The sequence below is a fragment of the Carassius auratus genome, unplaced genomic scaffold (genome assembly GCF_003368295.1).
Source record: "Carassius auratus strain Wakin unplaced genomic scaffold, ASM336829v1 scaf_tig00036640, whole genome shotgun sequence".
Taxonomy (NCBI): Eukaryota; Metazoa; Chordata; class Actinopteri; order Cypriniformes; family Cyprinidae; genus Carassius; species Carassius auratus.
Window position 1 is genome coordinate 106,658 of NW_020526323.1, and position 16,532 is coordinate 123,189.

Consider the following 16,532-nt stretch of genomic DNA (forward strand, 5'->3'; position numbering starts at 1 on the left):
CTGATTTTAAGCATACACTTCACAAAATCTATAAACTGGTTCTTCAAATCTGATTGGTCTATAATTTCCTCTGATTCCTCTAATTTCCTCTGATTTTAGGGATTACTCATGGTTAAGGTTAGGTTTAGGTGTAGGGATATGTTCAAGAATACATTTTTGGAGTAAAATGTTGTTCCAGGGTCAACAAAATATGTTGACCCTGGAACACATCTAACTCAGCAATATCAGGACATGCTTTCTTTTATAATAATCTTTGGGGAATTATTCTATATTTATCTCTGGTTTATTTCATGACTAACAGTCATCTCTGCTCTGCTGATATTTTTCCCTTTCTCCTCCTTTTTGTCTTTGCAGAAATGAAACGAAAGACACGGAGACACAAAAGTACTGTGTATTGTTTAAAATAAAATAATTCAAAAAGAAGAATAGTTCAATAGTTCAATAGATCAAATAGTTCAAAAAGATGAATCATTCAGCAAAAACACCGCTGTTTTGATTTGAGGATGAGAAAAATAGTTTTGCTGTGATCTTTGTTTGGATCTATTTTAGTTGGTGAATTAGAACAACAGTCAGTATTGTGTCAAGTAAGAAAGTTGTTAACTAATTGTTTATTGAACTATGTATTTGCAATTGTGATATTCAACAAAACAGCTCACTTGTGATACTTATATCATATGTTATAAATAAACTCAACAGTTGAACATTTACCTCATGTACTTTCCGAGAGTTTATGTGTGCCTTTATGTTGAATGAAACATTAATATAATCAGAATGAGTCTCGCACTTCGATGCTTTATATATATATATATATATATATATATATTGATAACAAAACAAAATTATTTCCTGTTTGTATTTTCTGTATGTAACTGCAAGAATACATTTTAGGTCTTGTTAGTGGTGATGCATGGATATAAATTTTATGCTGATTTACGTGTGCGTATATGTATGTGTATTTATAAATCTATAGATAAATAGTACTTTGTGATACTTATATGCTTAAAAAAAACTAATGTACTATAAAGTAATATACAATATATATGGGCTGTTTTTTCTTTTTGGATGAGCATGTCATATATAATATGCAATGGTGGTCAAACATTTTTAACACAAGTATTTTCACCAGCTTAAAATGGTTTTAAGTCAGTTATTTCTATCTTTTATTGTTGTGTCAGTAGGAAATATCAGTTTACATTTTAAAATATTAATTTTGACATAAATTGTAATAATCCATTGAGATTTCTGTCTGACAGCAGCCAGTGCTCCACACATAGATCTGATCTGATCATCATCAGTCTGTCTGGAATGACTTACAAACTGAGAGAGAATAAATCCAGAAGAACTGTGACAACAAGACACTTCAAGAAACCTACTCTTTAACTCAATACCATGTGTCCTGATTTACATATGAGTATAAAACCTGAATTGAAATGTTAATTTACAAATCAGAAACAAGACACACCTTGAAGTTGAAATAGAAGACTTTAGTGATTTTAAAATAATTTCTAACTTTGAATGTCAAACTCATTCAAAACAACTCCAGTATCTTCCTCTAGGGGGCAGAAATACTGGAGACTCGATGGAAGGATGCACAAGCGATTTTTGAAAGTCAATAGCATGACTTCTGCATCACTTTTGACAATGGAAACTACTGCAAAATGTTCCATAAGAAATCTGCATCAAGACACAGCCTTTGTAGCAGAGATAGAAGATTGTATTTTATGTATCTCTAAGTTATGTATTGGTTTCATTTTCAATAGTATGTGTTCTATTATTGTTATGTGGCTAAAACCACCATCAAAATGTTCTTCTAGAAACCAGTAACAACACACACCCTTGGTTGGAATACTGTATGTTTTAAAAAAGAGTGTGTAAACGGATTCAAATTTAATTCAGTAGTATGCATTGTACAAGTAACACGAAACACCCATTTACATTTACATATCAAATTGTATGCATTCAAGTTAATTTATTTAAACTTCTGAATGTCAGACTTGGTCAGGACAAGTGCAATATGTTCCTCTAGGTGGCGGTAAACCTCACAACCTTTGTAATGCTTTTCAAGCTTTTCTCAGTCGGTACATATCAATAACTTTTGTTGTGCTACAGTTTTGTGAATAAAGCCAACAGCTAAATGTTCCTTTATGAACAAATAATAAGACACACCCACTTGATTTGAGATTTATTATTTATACATTTCACATGTGAAGCATTTAGATTGAATAATTGTGCTTTTTCTCTTCATTTGAACTCTGCAGATAGTTCCTTTCCTGCACTTTTGCATTATATGATCTATCTGTTATAATTCCTTAAGGCAGATTAAAATCAATAAAACACAATGTGTGTTCTCTTCTACGTTTGAAAACAATTACAACACAGTCTGTATCTTGTCATTGTGCTTAATCGTTAAAAAATTATTGAAGATTTCCTAGGCTGAATGTCTGACAAAATGTGAAACGTCGAACCAACTTTATATTGGTTACATGTAATTACTTATTATAGTAATGCGTCACATCAATATGGGACAGTTGAACACATATAAACAAATTCAATTTAACATATTTTGCTCTTTTTCAGTTATTTCGACAGATAGTAGTTAGATGACAATCGTTCGCATTGGGCTTTATGATAAAAGTTAGGTAAACACTACTATAAATGCTCAATAAGAAAATGTAACTTCCAAAAATCAATGTAAATTTGGCCTAACTATGCTATGATAGCAATTCCCAGTTTACTGCACATAAGTTACCAAGGCCACTTGTCTAAATGTCATGATACATTAACTTAAATCAAAGGATATATTTAAATATAATTAAGTGAATTTAACAGGAATTATGAATAAAGCCTCTAATCTTCAGTCGTTCTCACACTGCTCCAGTCGGCTGGATTTCAGATGCGTGCGTAATCCCATAATGCCACACTACAGTAAGTTAATGTAAAAAACAGGAGTGCAAACACTTGCTTCTTGTAAATGAATTACAGTTGATGTGGAAATATACTGTTAACAACAGTAAAACCTTAAAAATATTTCCAGGACATGGTTTCTTGATGTTACTGTTATTATTGTTTTTGTGTGTGTGTGTGTGTGTGTTTGTGTGATTTGTATGAAATGCAGATATTCTAAACCTGAAGATCCTGTGATATACACCACTATAAATGATTAAATCCTACATGAACCGTAAGTAGACCAGACATTAATATACCTATTTCAGGGCCCTCTAATCTATTTTTCTTGGGCGTGTCCTGGGACCCGTTCTTTGTATTTTGCTAACTCAGTTGGATTTGATTGTTGATGATTTGGCATGATCTTGGAACAGGTCTGTAATCTCAAACCTGCTCGGGAGCATCTTATTTCATGTTAACAGGAGTAGATTGCAGCTTTTTAAGCAGAACTGAAACTTGAAATCTGTCGCAGCCACAGCTGTTGATCCCACTGATCCAGGGAAAATGTAATAATAATTTAAATTAATTTAAAGATAAATATAATATAGATAATATAGATAAAAGTCCAGAAATTCATCTCATCAACAAACATTCAATTGTAAATGAATGCATAGTTCATAACTACCTTACTCTGTCAAAATTTTTAGTTTACTTCTACAGTATTACTTTCTGTTTCTGGCATTATTATAAACGCAAGCATATACAAAATGAAATAAAAGGTATTGCAGTTGTATGTGTGAAAAATAATGTGATTCATTTCCCTTGATGAACTGTCATTGAGCTGATCTCACGGTCTGATGTGGTGAACGAGTGGAGCAGAAGTCAGTGTCTTGAATTGAACGTTCGAGTGTTGCTTCTGTTCTTCTGTGTTCTTGTGGTTGTGGTTCAAGAGTGATGATTCTTTTATTATTAGCTCAGAAGTTTCTCATGATCATTGTACAGCCACAACACTTTTAAATGGTATTTAAACAAACAGTATATATTTATGTATGTTTTTATTTACTTGAATCTCTCTTATTTTTGAGAGAATATGAGATACTTTTTTTCATCTTGGGTATACTGCTATTAATATGAAATTCTTTGAGGTTTAACATATTTGAAAAGTTAAAATTTCGTCTAATCATCAGTAATTTTATTATAATCATATTTGGTTGTTCAAAATTCTTTTATATCAACCCCCTTGAAAACAATAACAAAAAAATTAAAATAACAGTTACATATAACAGTTTGTGTGTGTTGATCATTTTCACGCTTCTAGAATGGCTACTTTGCTCACTTGTTAATGTTTGTGTGGTTTAAGGTGATATTCTGCCCTTCCTCTGAAACAGGAGGAAACACAGAAACTGCAGGAAGTGACCAGCTCCTCTCATACACATGCACTCAGCTATAGACATGATTTACCCTCTGATTCTCTCTGGGATTTTACTTCACATCTCAGGTAAAACACAAGTTTTACCTCTAAGTCTAATTAGCATTATTAAACTATTGTATGGCCTCTTATAAACCCTAAATTGTTAAAATTGTTTAATGTGAATTCATTAGGCTAGTAATTCTTCAGTATAGCTACTTTTCCATAATGCACAGTTTATGCATGTTTATGGTATTCTCTAAACTTAATCTTGTCTACAGATGCTGGAATTGGGAGTATGAATATCCGAGTGAAATCTGGATCACCTGGAATTATTCCCTGTCTATATGATAAAAAACATAAAGAAAACCGTAAATACTGGTGTAAGGGGACACATTGGGTTTCGTGCCAAATACTGGCATATACAAATGAGCCAGGAGAATATTCCCTCACTGATTATCCAGAACAGAGTATTTTTACAGTGCAGTGGAAGAATCTGAAGACCTCAGACTCTGGATATTACTGGTGTGCTGTTGAGATCGGTGGCTCTAACACTGTAGACGCCGGTTATTGTTTGTATCTGAAGGTTCAGTCAGGTAAGAATATCTTTCCAAATTGCACCGGTTCTCTAAAAAAACATGTTTATGCATTTTACTGCAGTGAAATAATGTAACTAAGTAATGTTGTAAATTACTTTTTTTGTTTTTTTGATTATGAGTAGATGTCTATTACACACAAATAAAGAAAAACTGAAAATGGAGGACATGGGATGGTAGTGACTAATGAAAAGCAGATAGAGCCCAACACAGTGTTAGCATTTTTGACAGTACACTTTAAAAAAAAAAATGTAAATTGCATAATTTTTTTTTTTTTTGAGTTATCACAACTTCAACCACCAAACCACTTTGAGTTTGAAGGCTGTTACTAAAAATGATTACTAAAAAAAAAAGAAGTTGCTCCAACTAATGGATCTGTGAGCCTGGAACCAATTAATGTTATCTTTTTCAGTTCAAATCACCAGCTATCATAGAACATGCTTAGTGTTATTTAACGTATATTTTATGAACGAGTAAGATTACTTGTACTTGTCACTGAATGAAAGGAGAATGGAGGATCAAACTAGGTTTATTTAGACAAACAGAGCAGACAGGTTAGGGAACGTGACACCCTTCACTAAAAAACAATCCCTTTCAGCATTTACACTCCTAATTCATTCCTATGCAAAGCATGCTGGGAAATAGAAAACCACTACCCTAATTGAAATATGCATGGCATTTATCAGTGTTGTGGTAACAGATCACCCGAATCATTTTTAGAAGAACAAGAAGGAAACACAAAGGATAAACAGCTGGAAAGAAGAAAAGATTAAAGAGGTGGGAGAGGCCAAGGGGGGCATGTTTCTAAAAAGGACTTCATATTCTGATGGCGATGATACTTTATTTTGAGAGATGAATTAAGATCTTTGAGACAGTTACAGGTTTTTGCTGGAAATCAACTGTTTGGTGCTGTTTGTAGAATTGTTTTGATTTATGCACTTAGCAAATGTTAAGGATGATATAAGAAGAACCAAAGTAAAACTGTAATGCACACACACACACACACACACACACGTACGCAAAAGAACCACCTCAACTTGTTTTGGATTGAATTGATCTTACAGTTAAATGTAGAATAAAGTAGCATTTTGCAGTAGCAGTGTAGGAGACACGGTTTGAATTCAGGATTGCAAACTGACAAAAGGAAATAGTAAGTAGTAGTAAAATAGTTTTATGTTGCTCTTAACTGGAACAATATAATTGAGCCATAAATTAGAATGTGGAAATGTCTTCAAACATGTCAAATGGAGAAGATAACGTATAACGCATTTTTGAATATTTCTTTTTCTTTCTCTCTTTCATTAGGGGATGGGATGTAAAATATTTGTAGTCATAATGTTTGCTTCTGGAATTGTTCTGAAAACAAGAAAAATAAAACAATAAGAAGCAATTTATTAAAATGTATTAATTAAAATATTTGTTTTGACTGTTTCAGCTCCTGATGTGTCTGTGGTGAGCAGCAGTGTCTCTGGACATGAAGGTGGTGATATCAGTGTTCAGTGTCTCTACAGTTCTGGATATCAGAATAAAGTCAAACAGTGGTGCAGATATAAAGATCAGAGATGTTACACAGTGGGGAGGACTGACACATCCCAGAATCCATCAGTGCAGATCAGAGATGATGATGAGAGAAGATCCTTCACTGTACTGATGACTGGACTGAGACGGACTGATTCTGGCTGGTACTACTGCTCTGTAGGAGATCTGCAGGTTCCTGTTCAACTCACAGTCACTGAACCCAAAAGAGGTAAAAAACCAATGGTTCAAAAACCAATTCAGCCATAAAAAGTATGTAATTTAAATGACTCAAACTAAACAAACAAACTAATTTATTTATTTCCTTTCAAGCATTCACAAGTATTCCAGCAGCTCCACCAACTCCCTCTGAGGCAGACATGTAGGTGAAACATACTTGAGCATTTAAAAAATCAGTAGCACCTCAAATCCCCCAAAGAACAGCTGAAGGACTAGTGTGTGGGTGTGGGTGGGTGTGTGTGTGTTTGAAGAGTTGTAAAAAAGCCAAACATTCAGTTTTTCTGCTGTGAATAGACTGTTGCTATGAAAAAAAAAAATGAAAAAAAAAAAATGAAAAAAAAAAAATTCTCATTGTTTTCTTAATTGTTGTGATCGCAAGTTAAAGTATCAGACTAATTAGGCTAAAAAATATTACTTTGGTTCTTGTATTTGTTTGGCTAAAATAAATGAGCTCCACAGTTCCAATTCCAAACATAAAGTATATTTTAATCTATGTCATATATTAGCATTTTATTAATTAATGTTAGTATTTTATTTATTTTTTTATAATATTTGTTTTTTACATTGTTTTGCAGAGACACAACACAACAATCTACCAACAGGAATCCTACAAGTGTGAATAAAATAATGTACAGTAAGGAACACTTTAACCAAATTACTCCAAACAGAACTTTAGAGTTATAATTATTAGATACAAAATGTAGACTTTACATATCATAAGTGCGATTTACCAGAGAATATTGTTTTCTTGGAAATGTGCTTCATTATTAAACAGCTTCTACAATTAGTAATAACCGATAATAACATTATGTTCTAACTTGTTTTTGGCTGTCAGATATGACAACTGATTCAAGACCAGAAACACACAAGTAAGTGTGAACAACATTATTCAGTCGTTCATAATAGTGTTTGTATTAACAAACTGTTACATTTGAAAACATTTTAAACTATTACAGCTGTAACCATGTAATGTCAATTTTATTTGCGGAGCTGAAAGCCATCCATCTCTAACAGCCTCAGAGACTATTAATACTGAAATACAGCAAAACAAGTATTTAAGGCATTTCAATGTGCAATTGCTTGAAATATCTCTAAATTACAAGCAAAGCTTTTCAAGATTCATTTGCAATGCATTAAAATGCATTAAAAGAGAGAATGGTTCCATGTGTTAAATACAAATGTCTCTCCATCACTTATAGGCGTGATGTGATTCTGCTCTTGTGTCTTCTCGCAATGCTTGTGCTGTTACTGCTGGTTACTCTTGTTGCCATAGTAACTTGGAGGCTGAGAAAAAAGCCTGGTGAGTTTTGTCATACTTCTGGTTGACTGAAATTGCATTAAAGTGCTTCATTTATGGCTACTTAAATAAATCAATAAATGGACATAGATTTTAGTTGAAATTATATAATTTCCTTCATGTAGGAAATCTGTAGGCTGTGTGTATTTCACTCATAAATCCCTGTCAAGTTTGATTTTGGTTCCACAAATAGCCCATCAGTGAACAGTAAAGCACTTTGGATGGCTATGGGGTCTGTTGAAAGCGCTATATAAATGCAGTCCATTTATCATTTTACCATTTACAGTGCCAAAAGAACCGTTTTTTCCTTAGTGTGAAGAACATTTTAAATAATCTATAGATCATTCTATAAAGAACTTTTGTGAAATGGAAAGATGCCATCCACGTCAAAGATTCTTTAGCGTTTAAATGTAAAATGTTATGGAATTTAATCTTCATATCTCACTCTTACAGAGAGGGGTCAAAATAAAGAAAACCAAATGACATCCAGCAGTCCAGCAGATGCTGCTGTAAGTCATCAGTCCGTGTGTATCTGTCCATATTTACTGAGAAACTGATTATAAATGAATAATCTTCAGTTGTGTTTGTTCACAGTCTTCTGCCTCGGTGGATGATAATTCAGTGATTTACAGTTCTGTGATTACTTTTCATAAAGCAGTAAGTGTCTCATCTGAATGTTCTCCGTTGACTTTTCATAAGTGATGTTTCACAGCAGTTTTAGCTGCATTTCCGTCATGTAACGTGTTGTGCTTAAATGACGCACTGTTGTGATAAATAAATGAGATTCTCAGAGCTGATTTTGTTTCTTCACAGCCTTCATCATCAGTGAATCCAGAAACTGATGTGATCTACAGCTCTGTGAAACTAACACCCAAGGCTGTGTGTTAATAATAAGGTGTTACTTCTGCTTCTTCTGAAAGAAGTTTAGAAAGGGGAAGTCAGTAATTGTAAATTTAACAACAGATCTATTTTACAGTTTCAGTATAAACAGTGTGAAGGTTCAGTGCTTAACCAATGCAGCTGAAAAGTGTGTCAGTGTTTTAAATGTATGCTGATTGGCAATTCTGTGAAAACAAAATGAATAATTTGAACTTTAAAGTACATAGTTATGAAGCGTATTTCTGAAGTATTCCAGAATTAATTGATGACCAATCAACCTTTTAAAAAGATTCACAATATTCTTCAATCTTTCTTATGCTTTCTTCGAAGTCCAGATTAGACCTACATAAGGTGTAGAGTTAAATACAGTAAATGCAATTTTGTTGTATTTTTAAAAGTTTTATTTGTAGTTTAATTGTATTTTAAATGCATATTGTAAAGCCAATCAAATTGTCTGTATTAAATAGTTTATACACCTTATTTCATAGACAGTATTATTCATATTTTTGTGTTTGGCGACATCTGCTGGTACTTTTTTTTTCTCGTCCCCAAAACTTGAGCGATATCATTTGTGTATGTTTTCTTGTCTATTAAAAAGAAAAAAAAAACTATTTTTAAAGCACAACTCATACATTTCCAGTGTCTAAACATGTCCATGAATCATCTCACATGTGTGGTCGAATCATTGTCACTTTTTAAGGTTAGACACCATGAACAGGGTTAAAAAGATATCACCATGCTTCCCCAGTTAAATGAACACTTTAAGAATTGCAATTTAAAAAAAAAAATACAATAAAGAAAATAAAACCAGAAAAAAAATATAATAACCTAAATTTTCAAAATGTTTGGAAATAAAATCAGGTACAGCATGGACAAATCTTGTTATAAAAACCTTTAAAATAGATAATGGAGCTTCAGATGTCATTTTCTTAATTGTTTTTACCTGTACACATTTGGCACTGTTGGCATAAATAAGACAGACAGATAGTTTTATCCTTTACTGTACTTTGTCATTCTTCTAGTGACTTAGGCCTTCCAATAGTGGCTAGTGAACTGGAAGTCTCAGAATAAGGCTGATACTCGTAATTCTGCTTTCAAGAATTATTTCGTTTCATGTTCTTTGAACCTCCTGAAAAGTTGATGAATACAGTTAAAGATGCTCTGAATCCAGTAAAACACATTCAATGTTTGTATTGTTTAATAAAGGAAAATAAACTCGCTACTTAAAGAAGGTTATTTTACTATAAAATCTGATTTTTACCTTTAGTCTGTTATTTAGTTATTAAGTCCAGTAAATGATGTTGGACCTGGACAAAGTAATGCAAACTATTTTCACATTGAAGGTTTATAATAAAACATCCATTCTAATATTTGTTTAAAAATATTGATAAGATAATATTTACACATACTTGGTGTCTATCTGTATATTCTATATATACTCTCACAAATGAGAATTATAATGTTGGTTTTGTAATAAAATTTAATTTTTGGAGTGGTTTTGCAATAATTTACTAATTGCTGTGTTGGTAGAGTCTTTGAGCCTGCCTTCACAAAGTTATGTTCAGCAAGACAAGACCTTCTAAGTACTCAAACAGAGCAGCTAGATCTGTCACTAGGGCTCTTTCGATTTCATCATATCACCTGACCTATGACCTCTTTGAACACTGATGACCAGATAAACTCTAGCCAATAGAAAACTTTATGGTTGATTTCAAACACGTGCCAATCACGCTCAGCGGAAAACCTGATGAATGTAAATCTGCAGAGTAGAAACAGAACACAGATTACACTGACATTTTTCACCTCACATTCACAAGGTGGATTCACAATGGTCTAAAAGGCATTATACATTGTTAGAACTTGTTGAGGAACTTTGCAAAAGTGAAGATGGACAAAATCATCTATCAAGTGATGATGAAAAATTCATGTTCAAGTTCATGCATATTTTTTTCTTTTATACAACCTTTACCTATTTTAGTGGTCTATGTGCAAATGTGCCATAATTATGTGATAATTAATTTAGATGTATGATACATTGAATGATACGTGTATTCGTTTTATTTTAGTTTTATACTATATTCAATTTGTCATATTGTTGCACATACAATATTAGTTTTATACTATATTCAGGTTGTATTTCATTGTTGTATATTAGTTTTATGATATAATTCATAGTTCAGTTCAGTTCATACAATTTTGTTGCAATAAGTATTCAGTTGATGAAGACGAGGACATACCTCAACCATCAACCTCTTTCACACCTGCATCATCTACTTCAGCTGCAATTTTCAGTGGATTCAGAGATGAAGGCAGAGGAAGAGACAGAACTAGAATGTACATTTCCTGAAGAAAATATGAGTGGTGCTTGCAGTGGCAAAACTCACCCCTCTGTTGTTAAGGTGTGGATTCATGATTGGTCGTTTGCTGCCCGAAGTCAAAGGAGCTCACCCTCATGTTTCTATAGCACTTCTATCCAAAGATATTAATTAGAAATGTTTCAATGTAAGTCTATGGAACTTGTTGTAAGGGTGCTCTATATGGTTGCTAGGGCGTGGCTTGATAGCCTCATAATGATCCTGAGAGTCTGATTGGTTGCTAGGGCCATTACTAGGGTACCCAGGTTGGTTGCTAGGGTACCCGGGGTGGTTGCTAGGGTCCCCATGATGGTTGCTAGGGCCGTTGCTAGGGTACCCAGGTTGGTTGCTAGGGTACCCGGGGTGGTTGCTAGGGTCCCCATGATGGTTGCTAGGGCCGTTGCTAGGGTACCCAGGGTGGTTGCTAGGGTAATCGGGGCGGTTGCTAGGGTGTTGCTATGTGGTTGCTAGGGTACCCCGGGTGGTTGCTAGGGCAACTTTGGGGGGCTCTTGCGCCCCAGGGGTACAACTTATACCCGACTTTGGGGTATGTTCTCGCACAGCTTGATAGCCTCTCCAAAAAAAAAAAAAAAAAAGGAAAAAGCCTAGTCTCAGTGTATTTTGTGGTGTCAGATGTCGGTTCAAGTAACTAAATGACCTTTTATGTCACAGAAGGAGCATCGGTGACTCCTAGTGGCGTTTTGTGTTATAGCTACAAAAAGTCCCACAGAAACCTAATTTTTTTAGATATCTTTGTTAGACATATACTTACTTTTTTGCATTTTAGGCTAAATCGATTTCTTCTTTTTTTTCTTATTTTTTTTAATTTACCAGAATAAAACTAATATTTCAGTAAATTTTCATAACAATAAACATAAACTTCAATAAGTTTTAGAGAAAAATATATTTAATCTAAAATATTCCAATTCAGCAATAATCTCTTTTTTTCACATGTATCCCCAAAGAAATGAAAACAATAGTTGAAAATAGTCTTTTTCATATTGATAAAGCATTGTATTCTCTTTTCAAGCTTCACACAGTAAAGTTCACTTGGTTTCTTCCTAATGCTTTTACCATAAAAGTAAGACCTAATGAGCTTGTTCTGTTTGACAGAAATTGTGACCAAACAAACTGGCACTGTGCAGGACAAGTCAGTAATTTTATTACTTTTGAAAAGAACATCTAAGAAATGTATTATGCATCGATAAATAATTTCAAGTCTTTGTGCAATATGACTACAAAATTTGCAAATATTTTTATGTGGGCTCCCACAAATCCAAAATGTACATGTGACATAGAATAATTTGTTTCTCATAATTTTCTGTTGATGGGGAACATTTGTAATTTCTCCACATCGACCTTAAGGATCAGATAAAAGTGTTGATAATAAAATGTATATTCTGTATTTGCTTTATACTTATTCTTATACATCTGTTTGCTGAATGACTAGGCTAAAGTCTGCATTTTTTTTTCTTTTAATGTCAATCTTTTCATCTCGTCATAAAAAGGTTTGAGTTTTTTTCCCCTTCCTCTGTCATGGTCATTAGATCCTATTCTGAAGAGATGTACATTATCATTATAATGCACTGTAAGGATTTTTTTTCTTTCTAAGCATTCAACCCTAAAGGTGCTGTATACGTTTTTCCCACCACTAGATATGGAGCTCTGCATCTCAGACCACAAAAAAAAAAAAGAAAAAAAAAAAAAAAGGCTACTCTTCACTCACAGCTTCACCTTTCATTAGTCTTGTTACTTAGCCGACAACATTCATATAGAAAAAAGTTATTAACTTTAATTCTGAGATAGCACAACTTAAGATAGTAGAAAATCATAGAAATTGTCAAATACATTTTATTTCCTAAAGAGATGCAAATAACAATTGGAACAATAGGCTAAACTTTCAACCTAATTGTACTCATACTTTGAAAGAGTGCATCTTAAGTACTAAATGCTATAAATAATTACTTCTTGAAAGGTCCCGCCCCAGTGACAGCATTCATCCGTTTTAAAAGTTTTATATAAGGTGAAGAGGGAAGTCGAGACACTCAAGAACAGAACAACTCAAGATACAGGAAGAGAAACACAATGAACGCATATGTGAAGACAAACACATTCTACATTTCAATCTGGATTTGGCTCATTTTAGGTGAGAGTACAGTACATGTATTGCTGTGTTCATTTCTAATAGATCCTGTTTAGTATTTTACAATGACAGATTTATGCTCAGCTGTTCATGTTAAAAATTTGAAGTGACTTATTGTTGGACATAATGTGTTGTTTGTTTAGGTGTTGAGAGCTACAGCGGTTGGTCAAACCATGTATTAACTATTTATCCTGGAGGATCTGTCACCATCCCATGTCATTATGACAAGAAATACACACAGCAGAAGAAATCCTGGTACTCAGAGATTGATAAAACATACACATACACAAACACAACAGAGCAGAATCTGTCAGTAATTGATCATCCTGATCAGAGTCTCTTTACTGTGACTATGAGAAACCTGCAGAACAAACACACTGGAAATTATTATTGTGTTGTGGAGACTGGAGAACAACCACCGATAAATATAACATACGAGCTTTATCTCAAGATTCAGTCTAGTAAGACATTTTGTAATTGTTTTAATCTCATTCTAATGTTCAGTTCTCTTAAACTCTCTCTTTTATTCCTTGTGTATTTTATAATCACAAATAGGTGTGTGTGTGTGTGTGTGTGTGTGTGTGTGTGTTCAGCTCCTGATGTATCTTTGATGAGCAGCAGTGTCTCTGGACATGAAGGTGGTGATATCAGTGTTCAGTGTCTCTACAGTTCTGGATATCAGAATAAAGTCAAACGTTGGTGCAGATATAAAGATCAGAGATGTTACACAGTGGGGAGGACTGACACATCCCAGAATCCATCAGTGCAGATCAGTGATGATGATGGGGGAAGATCCTTCACTGTGTTGATGACTGGACTGAGACGGACTGATTCTGGCTGGTACTTCTGCTCTGTAGGAGATGCAATGAATCCTGTTCTCATCACTGTTCAGAGAGACGATGAAAATAAAAGTATGTGTAAGCAGCCATACATTGAAAAATCAGTCCATTAACATGAGACTTATCATGTTTATTTAAATTTGAAGTGTGCTCTTTATATTTATAATAGTTCTTATTTTTTTGTAAATCATCTTTTGCATTCTGGCTGGTACTTCTGCTCTGCTGGAGAGACACTGAATCCTGTTCACATCACTGTAACGGAGGCAGAACCAGGTACAAATGTTTTTTTCAATAAATCATAAATGTTTTGATACTATGAAATAAAACACAACTAAATTTTTGTTTTATTTTTTACTTTGTCCGCAGGCACTGTCAGTGACAAAGAGTTAGTATTTAATCATTTCTCTGTAAAGAAATGTACTTTCCTTTATAATCATCTTTGGGAAATTATTCTATATTTGTCTCTGGTTTATTTCATGACTAACAGTCATTTCCTTGTTGCTCTGCTGATATTCTACCCTTTCTCCTCCTTTTTGTTTTTGCAGAAATGAAACAAAAGACACGGAGGAGCCACAAAAGTACTTCATGTGTATTGTTTAAAATAATTATAGTTTAACCTAATTCTAAAACCTTTAAGCTGAAATACATAAACAGAAGGGCTTTTCACACTTCAAATATTCAGTCAGTAAACCCTGGATAATCTGAATCGTGGGTTTTCTTGTTTCACCTTCCACACTGCTCATAATTTACTCATGATTCTAGGTCTTCATAAACTGACATTCTACAGGTACACTGTACATCACTGTGTCAAACTCCAGCCCTGCACAGTTTAGATTAAACCCTAATTAAACCCGCCATAAACTCGAGTCAATATTTTTTTCTTCTTAAATGCTGAAACCACTGCTGCTTATGCAAGTCTCTATTATAACTTCAGGTAAAAAAAAAAAAAAAAGAAACGGTGCCAAACATGCTTCCAAATGTGATACTATTAATTCTCCTGTGGCTGAAAGCTAGGTTTAGCCTGCAACATAATAACTCAGGGTTAACACAGTGTGAAAAGCCCTAGGAGTTTATATTAATACATTATTTTTAAGTTTCTTTTTTGGAGCTCTTTCAATATAAAAGTTTACATTTGTTTCTTTATTTCCACAGTAATGGACTCCTGATTGTGTGGCTTCTTCCAGCTTTAGCAGCACTTCTGCTGTTCTTGATTCTGGTCGGTGTTTTCACCTGGAGATGGAGACGGAGACCCAGTCAGTTTGAGCTGCACTACACTTTTATTTTATTCCCTGCTATTCTGAGAGCACAGATTCAATCTATATGCAGTTAATGACAGATATTATTGTTTCCTCTTTTTAAAATGAAGAACAAGATAAACCTCACATCAGAGGGAGAAACAGCAGCAGAACCACTGACATGGTGAGTCCTTTATAAGAAGCAAGTTATGAAAATATTGGGATGATAATATAGGTTCAACATCACTAAAGGAGCACCGGGGTGAAACACACATTTGACTTTAATTATAAATTCACTTTTTCTTAAGGTGTGTCTTTAACCCCTGTTATGTGCTCTATCATTTCATTTTTAGTATAAAAGACTCTGTCTGCTTTGATAACACAGCCTTTTCATTCTGATCAATCTAGAGATTGTTTAAGAGTCAAATGTGAGAAAAGAAAAGCATTTGTTGTTTTTGTCTAGTGTTCCTTATGTAGCTATTTTCATTGTTGACCAAGGAACGGGTCGTTAAGAAAAGGAGTTATAGCCTGTATTTATTATATCGGCTTCATTTGTCAGACTGATTTAAAATGGTAACTGATGAGATCATAAGAATGATCTATTAAAAGAACAGCTCATCAGAGGCACAGGCATGTTTCATAAATGACCCTTTGATATGTGCTTTGTCATGCTTTGTCATGTCAGAAATACATGAAATAAATAATACTGATATTTCTGACAAGAATGCAACACTATTCACATATTTTATGCCACTCACATATTTCCAGGACATGGTTTTTCTTGATGTTACGGTTTTTGTGTGATTTGTATGAAATGCAGATGTACTCTAAACCTGAAGATCCTATGACACACAGCACTATAAATAATGAAACCCCAAATAGACATTAATATATCTATTTTAAGGTGACCTTATGAGTCTATTTTTCTTAGGCGTGTCCTGGGGCCCATTCTTCATACCTCGATTAATACATCTAAGATGTTTTCGAAAAATGACAGATCTTTTAATCCATTATAACTGGTCTACAATTAATTGGGTCTTAAAACAAATCTGAGGATTTTATTTAAATATCTGGATTAAGTTTTCTGACCCTGTGTCCCAGTGTACATGCTATCTATCTGCCATAAATAGTATTGAAAATTAC

At 33.7% G+C, this 16,532-nt stretch overlaps 2 protein-coding genes across 2 annotated transcripts; both read left to right on the top strand.

Moving 5' to 3' along the window:
• The first annotated feature begins 4,581 nt into the window (after positions 1–4,581).
• On the top strand, positions 4,582–9,152 carry LOC113082664 (CMRF35-like molecule 5). The gene is made up of 9 exons (XM_026254207.1): positions 4,582–4,887; positions 6,323–6,634; positions 6,736–6,784; positions 7,218–7,255; positions 7,478–7,511; positions 7,842–7,942; positions 8,393–8,448; positions 8,534–8,596; positions 8,753–9,152. Exons 1-9 carry the CDS (start codon positions 4,590–4,592, stop codon positions 8,825–8,827), a joined length of 1,026 nt encoding a protein of 341 aa, XP_026109992.1. The 5' UTR covers positions 4,582–4,589; the 3' UTR covers positions 8,828–9,152.
• Positions 9,153–13,224: 4,072 nt separating this feature from the next.
• LOC113082657 (polymeric immunoglobulin receptor-like) lies at positions 13,225–14,296 on the top strand. The gene is made up of 3 exons (XM_026254201.1): positions 13,225–13,318; positions 13,459–13,776; positions 13,909–14,296. The coding sequence occupies exons 1-3, from the start codon at positions 13,258–13,260 to the stop codon at positions 14,265–14,267; spliced, it is 738 nt and encodes a 245-aa protein (XP_026109986.1). The 5' UTR covers positions 13,225–13,257; the 3' UTR covers positions 14,268–14,296.
• Positions 14,297–16,532: the final 2,236 nt, after the last annotated feature.

Excerpts from the sequence above, each read along its gene's own strand:
- LOC113082664 (XM_026254207.1), top strand. The coding sequence starts at position 4,590 with ATGAATATCCGAGTGAAATCTGGATCACCTGGAATTATTCCCTGTCTA. Across the intron at positions 7,256-7,477 it reads TACCAACAGGAATCCTACAA|ATATGACAACTGATTCAAGA; the intron begins GTGTGAATAAAA and ends TTTGGCTGTCAG. Across the intron at positions 8,449-8,533 it reads GCAGTCCAGCAGATGCTGCT|TCTTCTGCCTCGGTGGATGA; the intron begins GTAAGTCATCAG and ends GTTTGTTCACAG.
- LOC113082657 (XM_026254201.1), top strand. The coding sequence starts at position 13,258 with ATGAACGCATATGTGAAGACAAACACATTCTACATTTCAATCTGGATT. Across the intron at positions 13,319-13,458 it reads CTGGATTTGGCTCATTTTAG|GTGTTGAGAGCTACAGCGGT; the intron begins GTGAGAGTACAG and ends TTGTTTGTTTAG. Across the intron at positions 13,777-13,908 it reads TTATCTCAAGATTCAGTCTA|CTCCTGATGTATCTTTGATG; the intron begins GTAAGACATTTT and ends GTGTGTGTTCAG.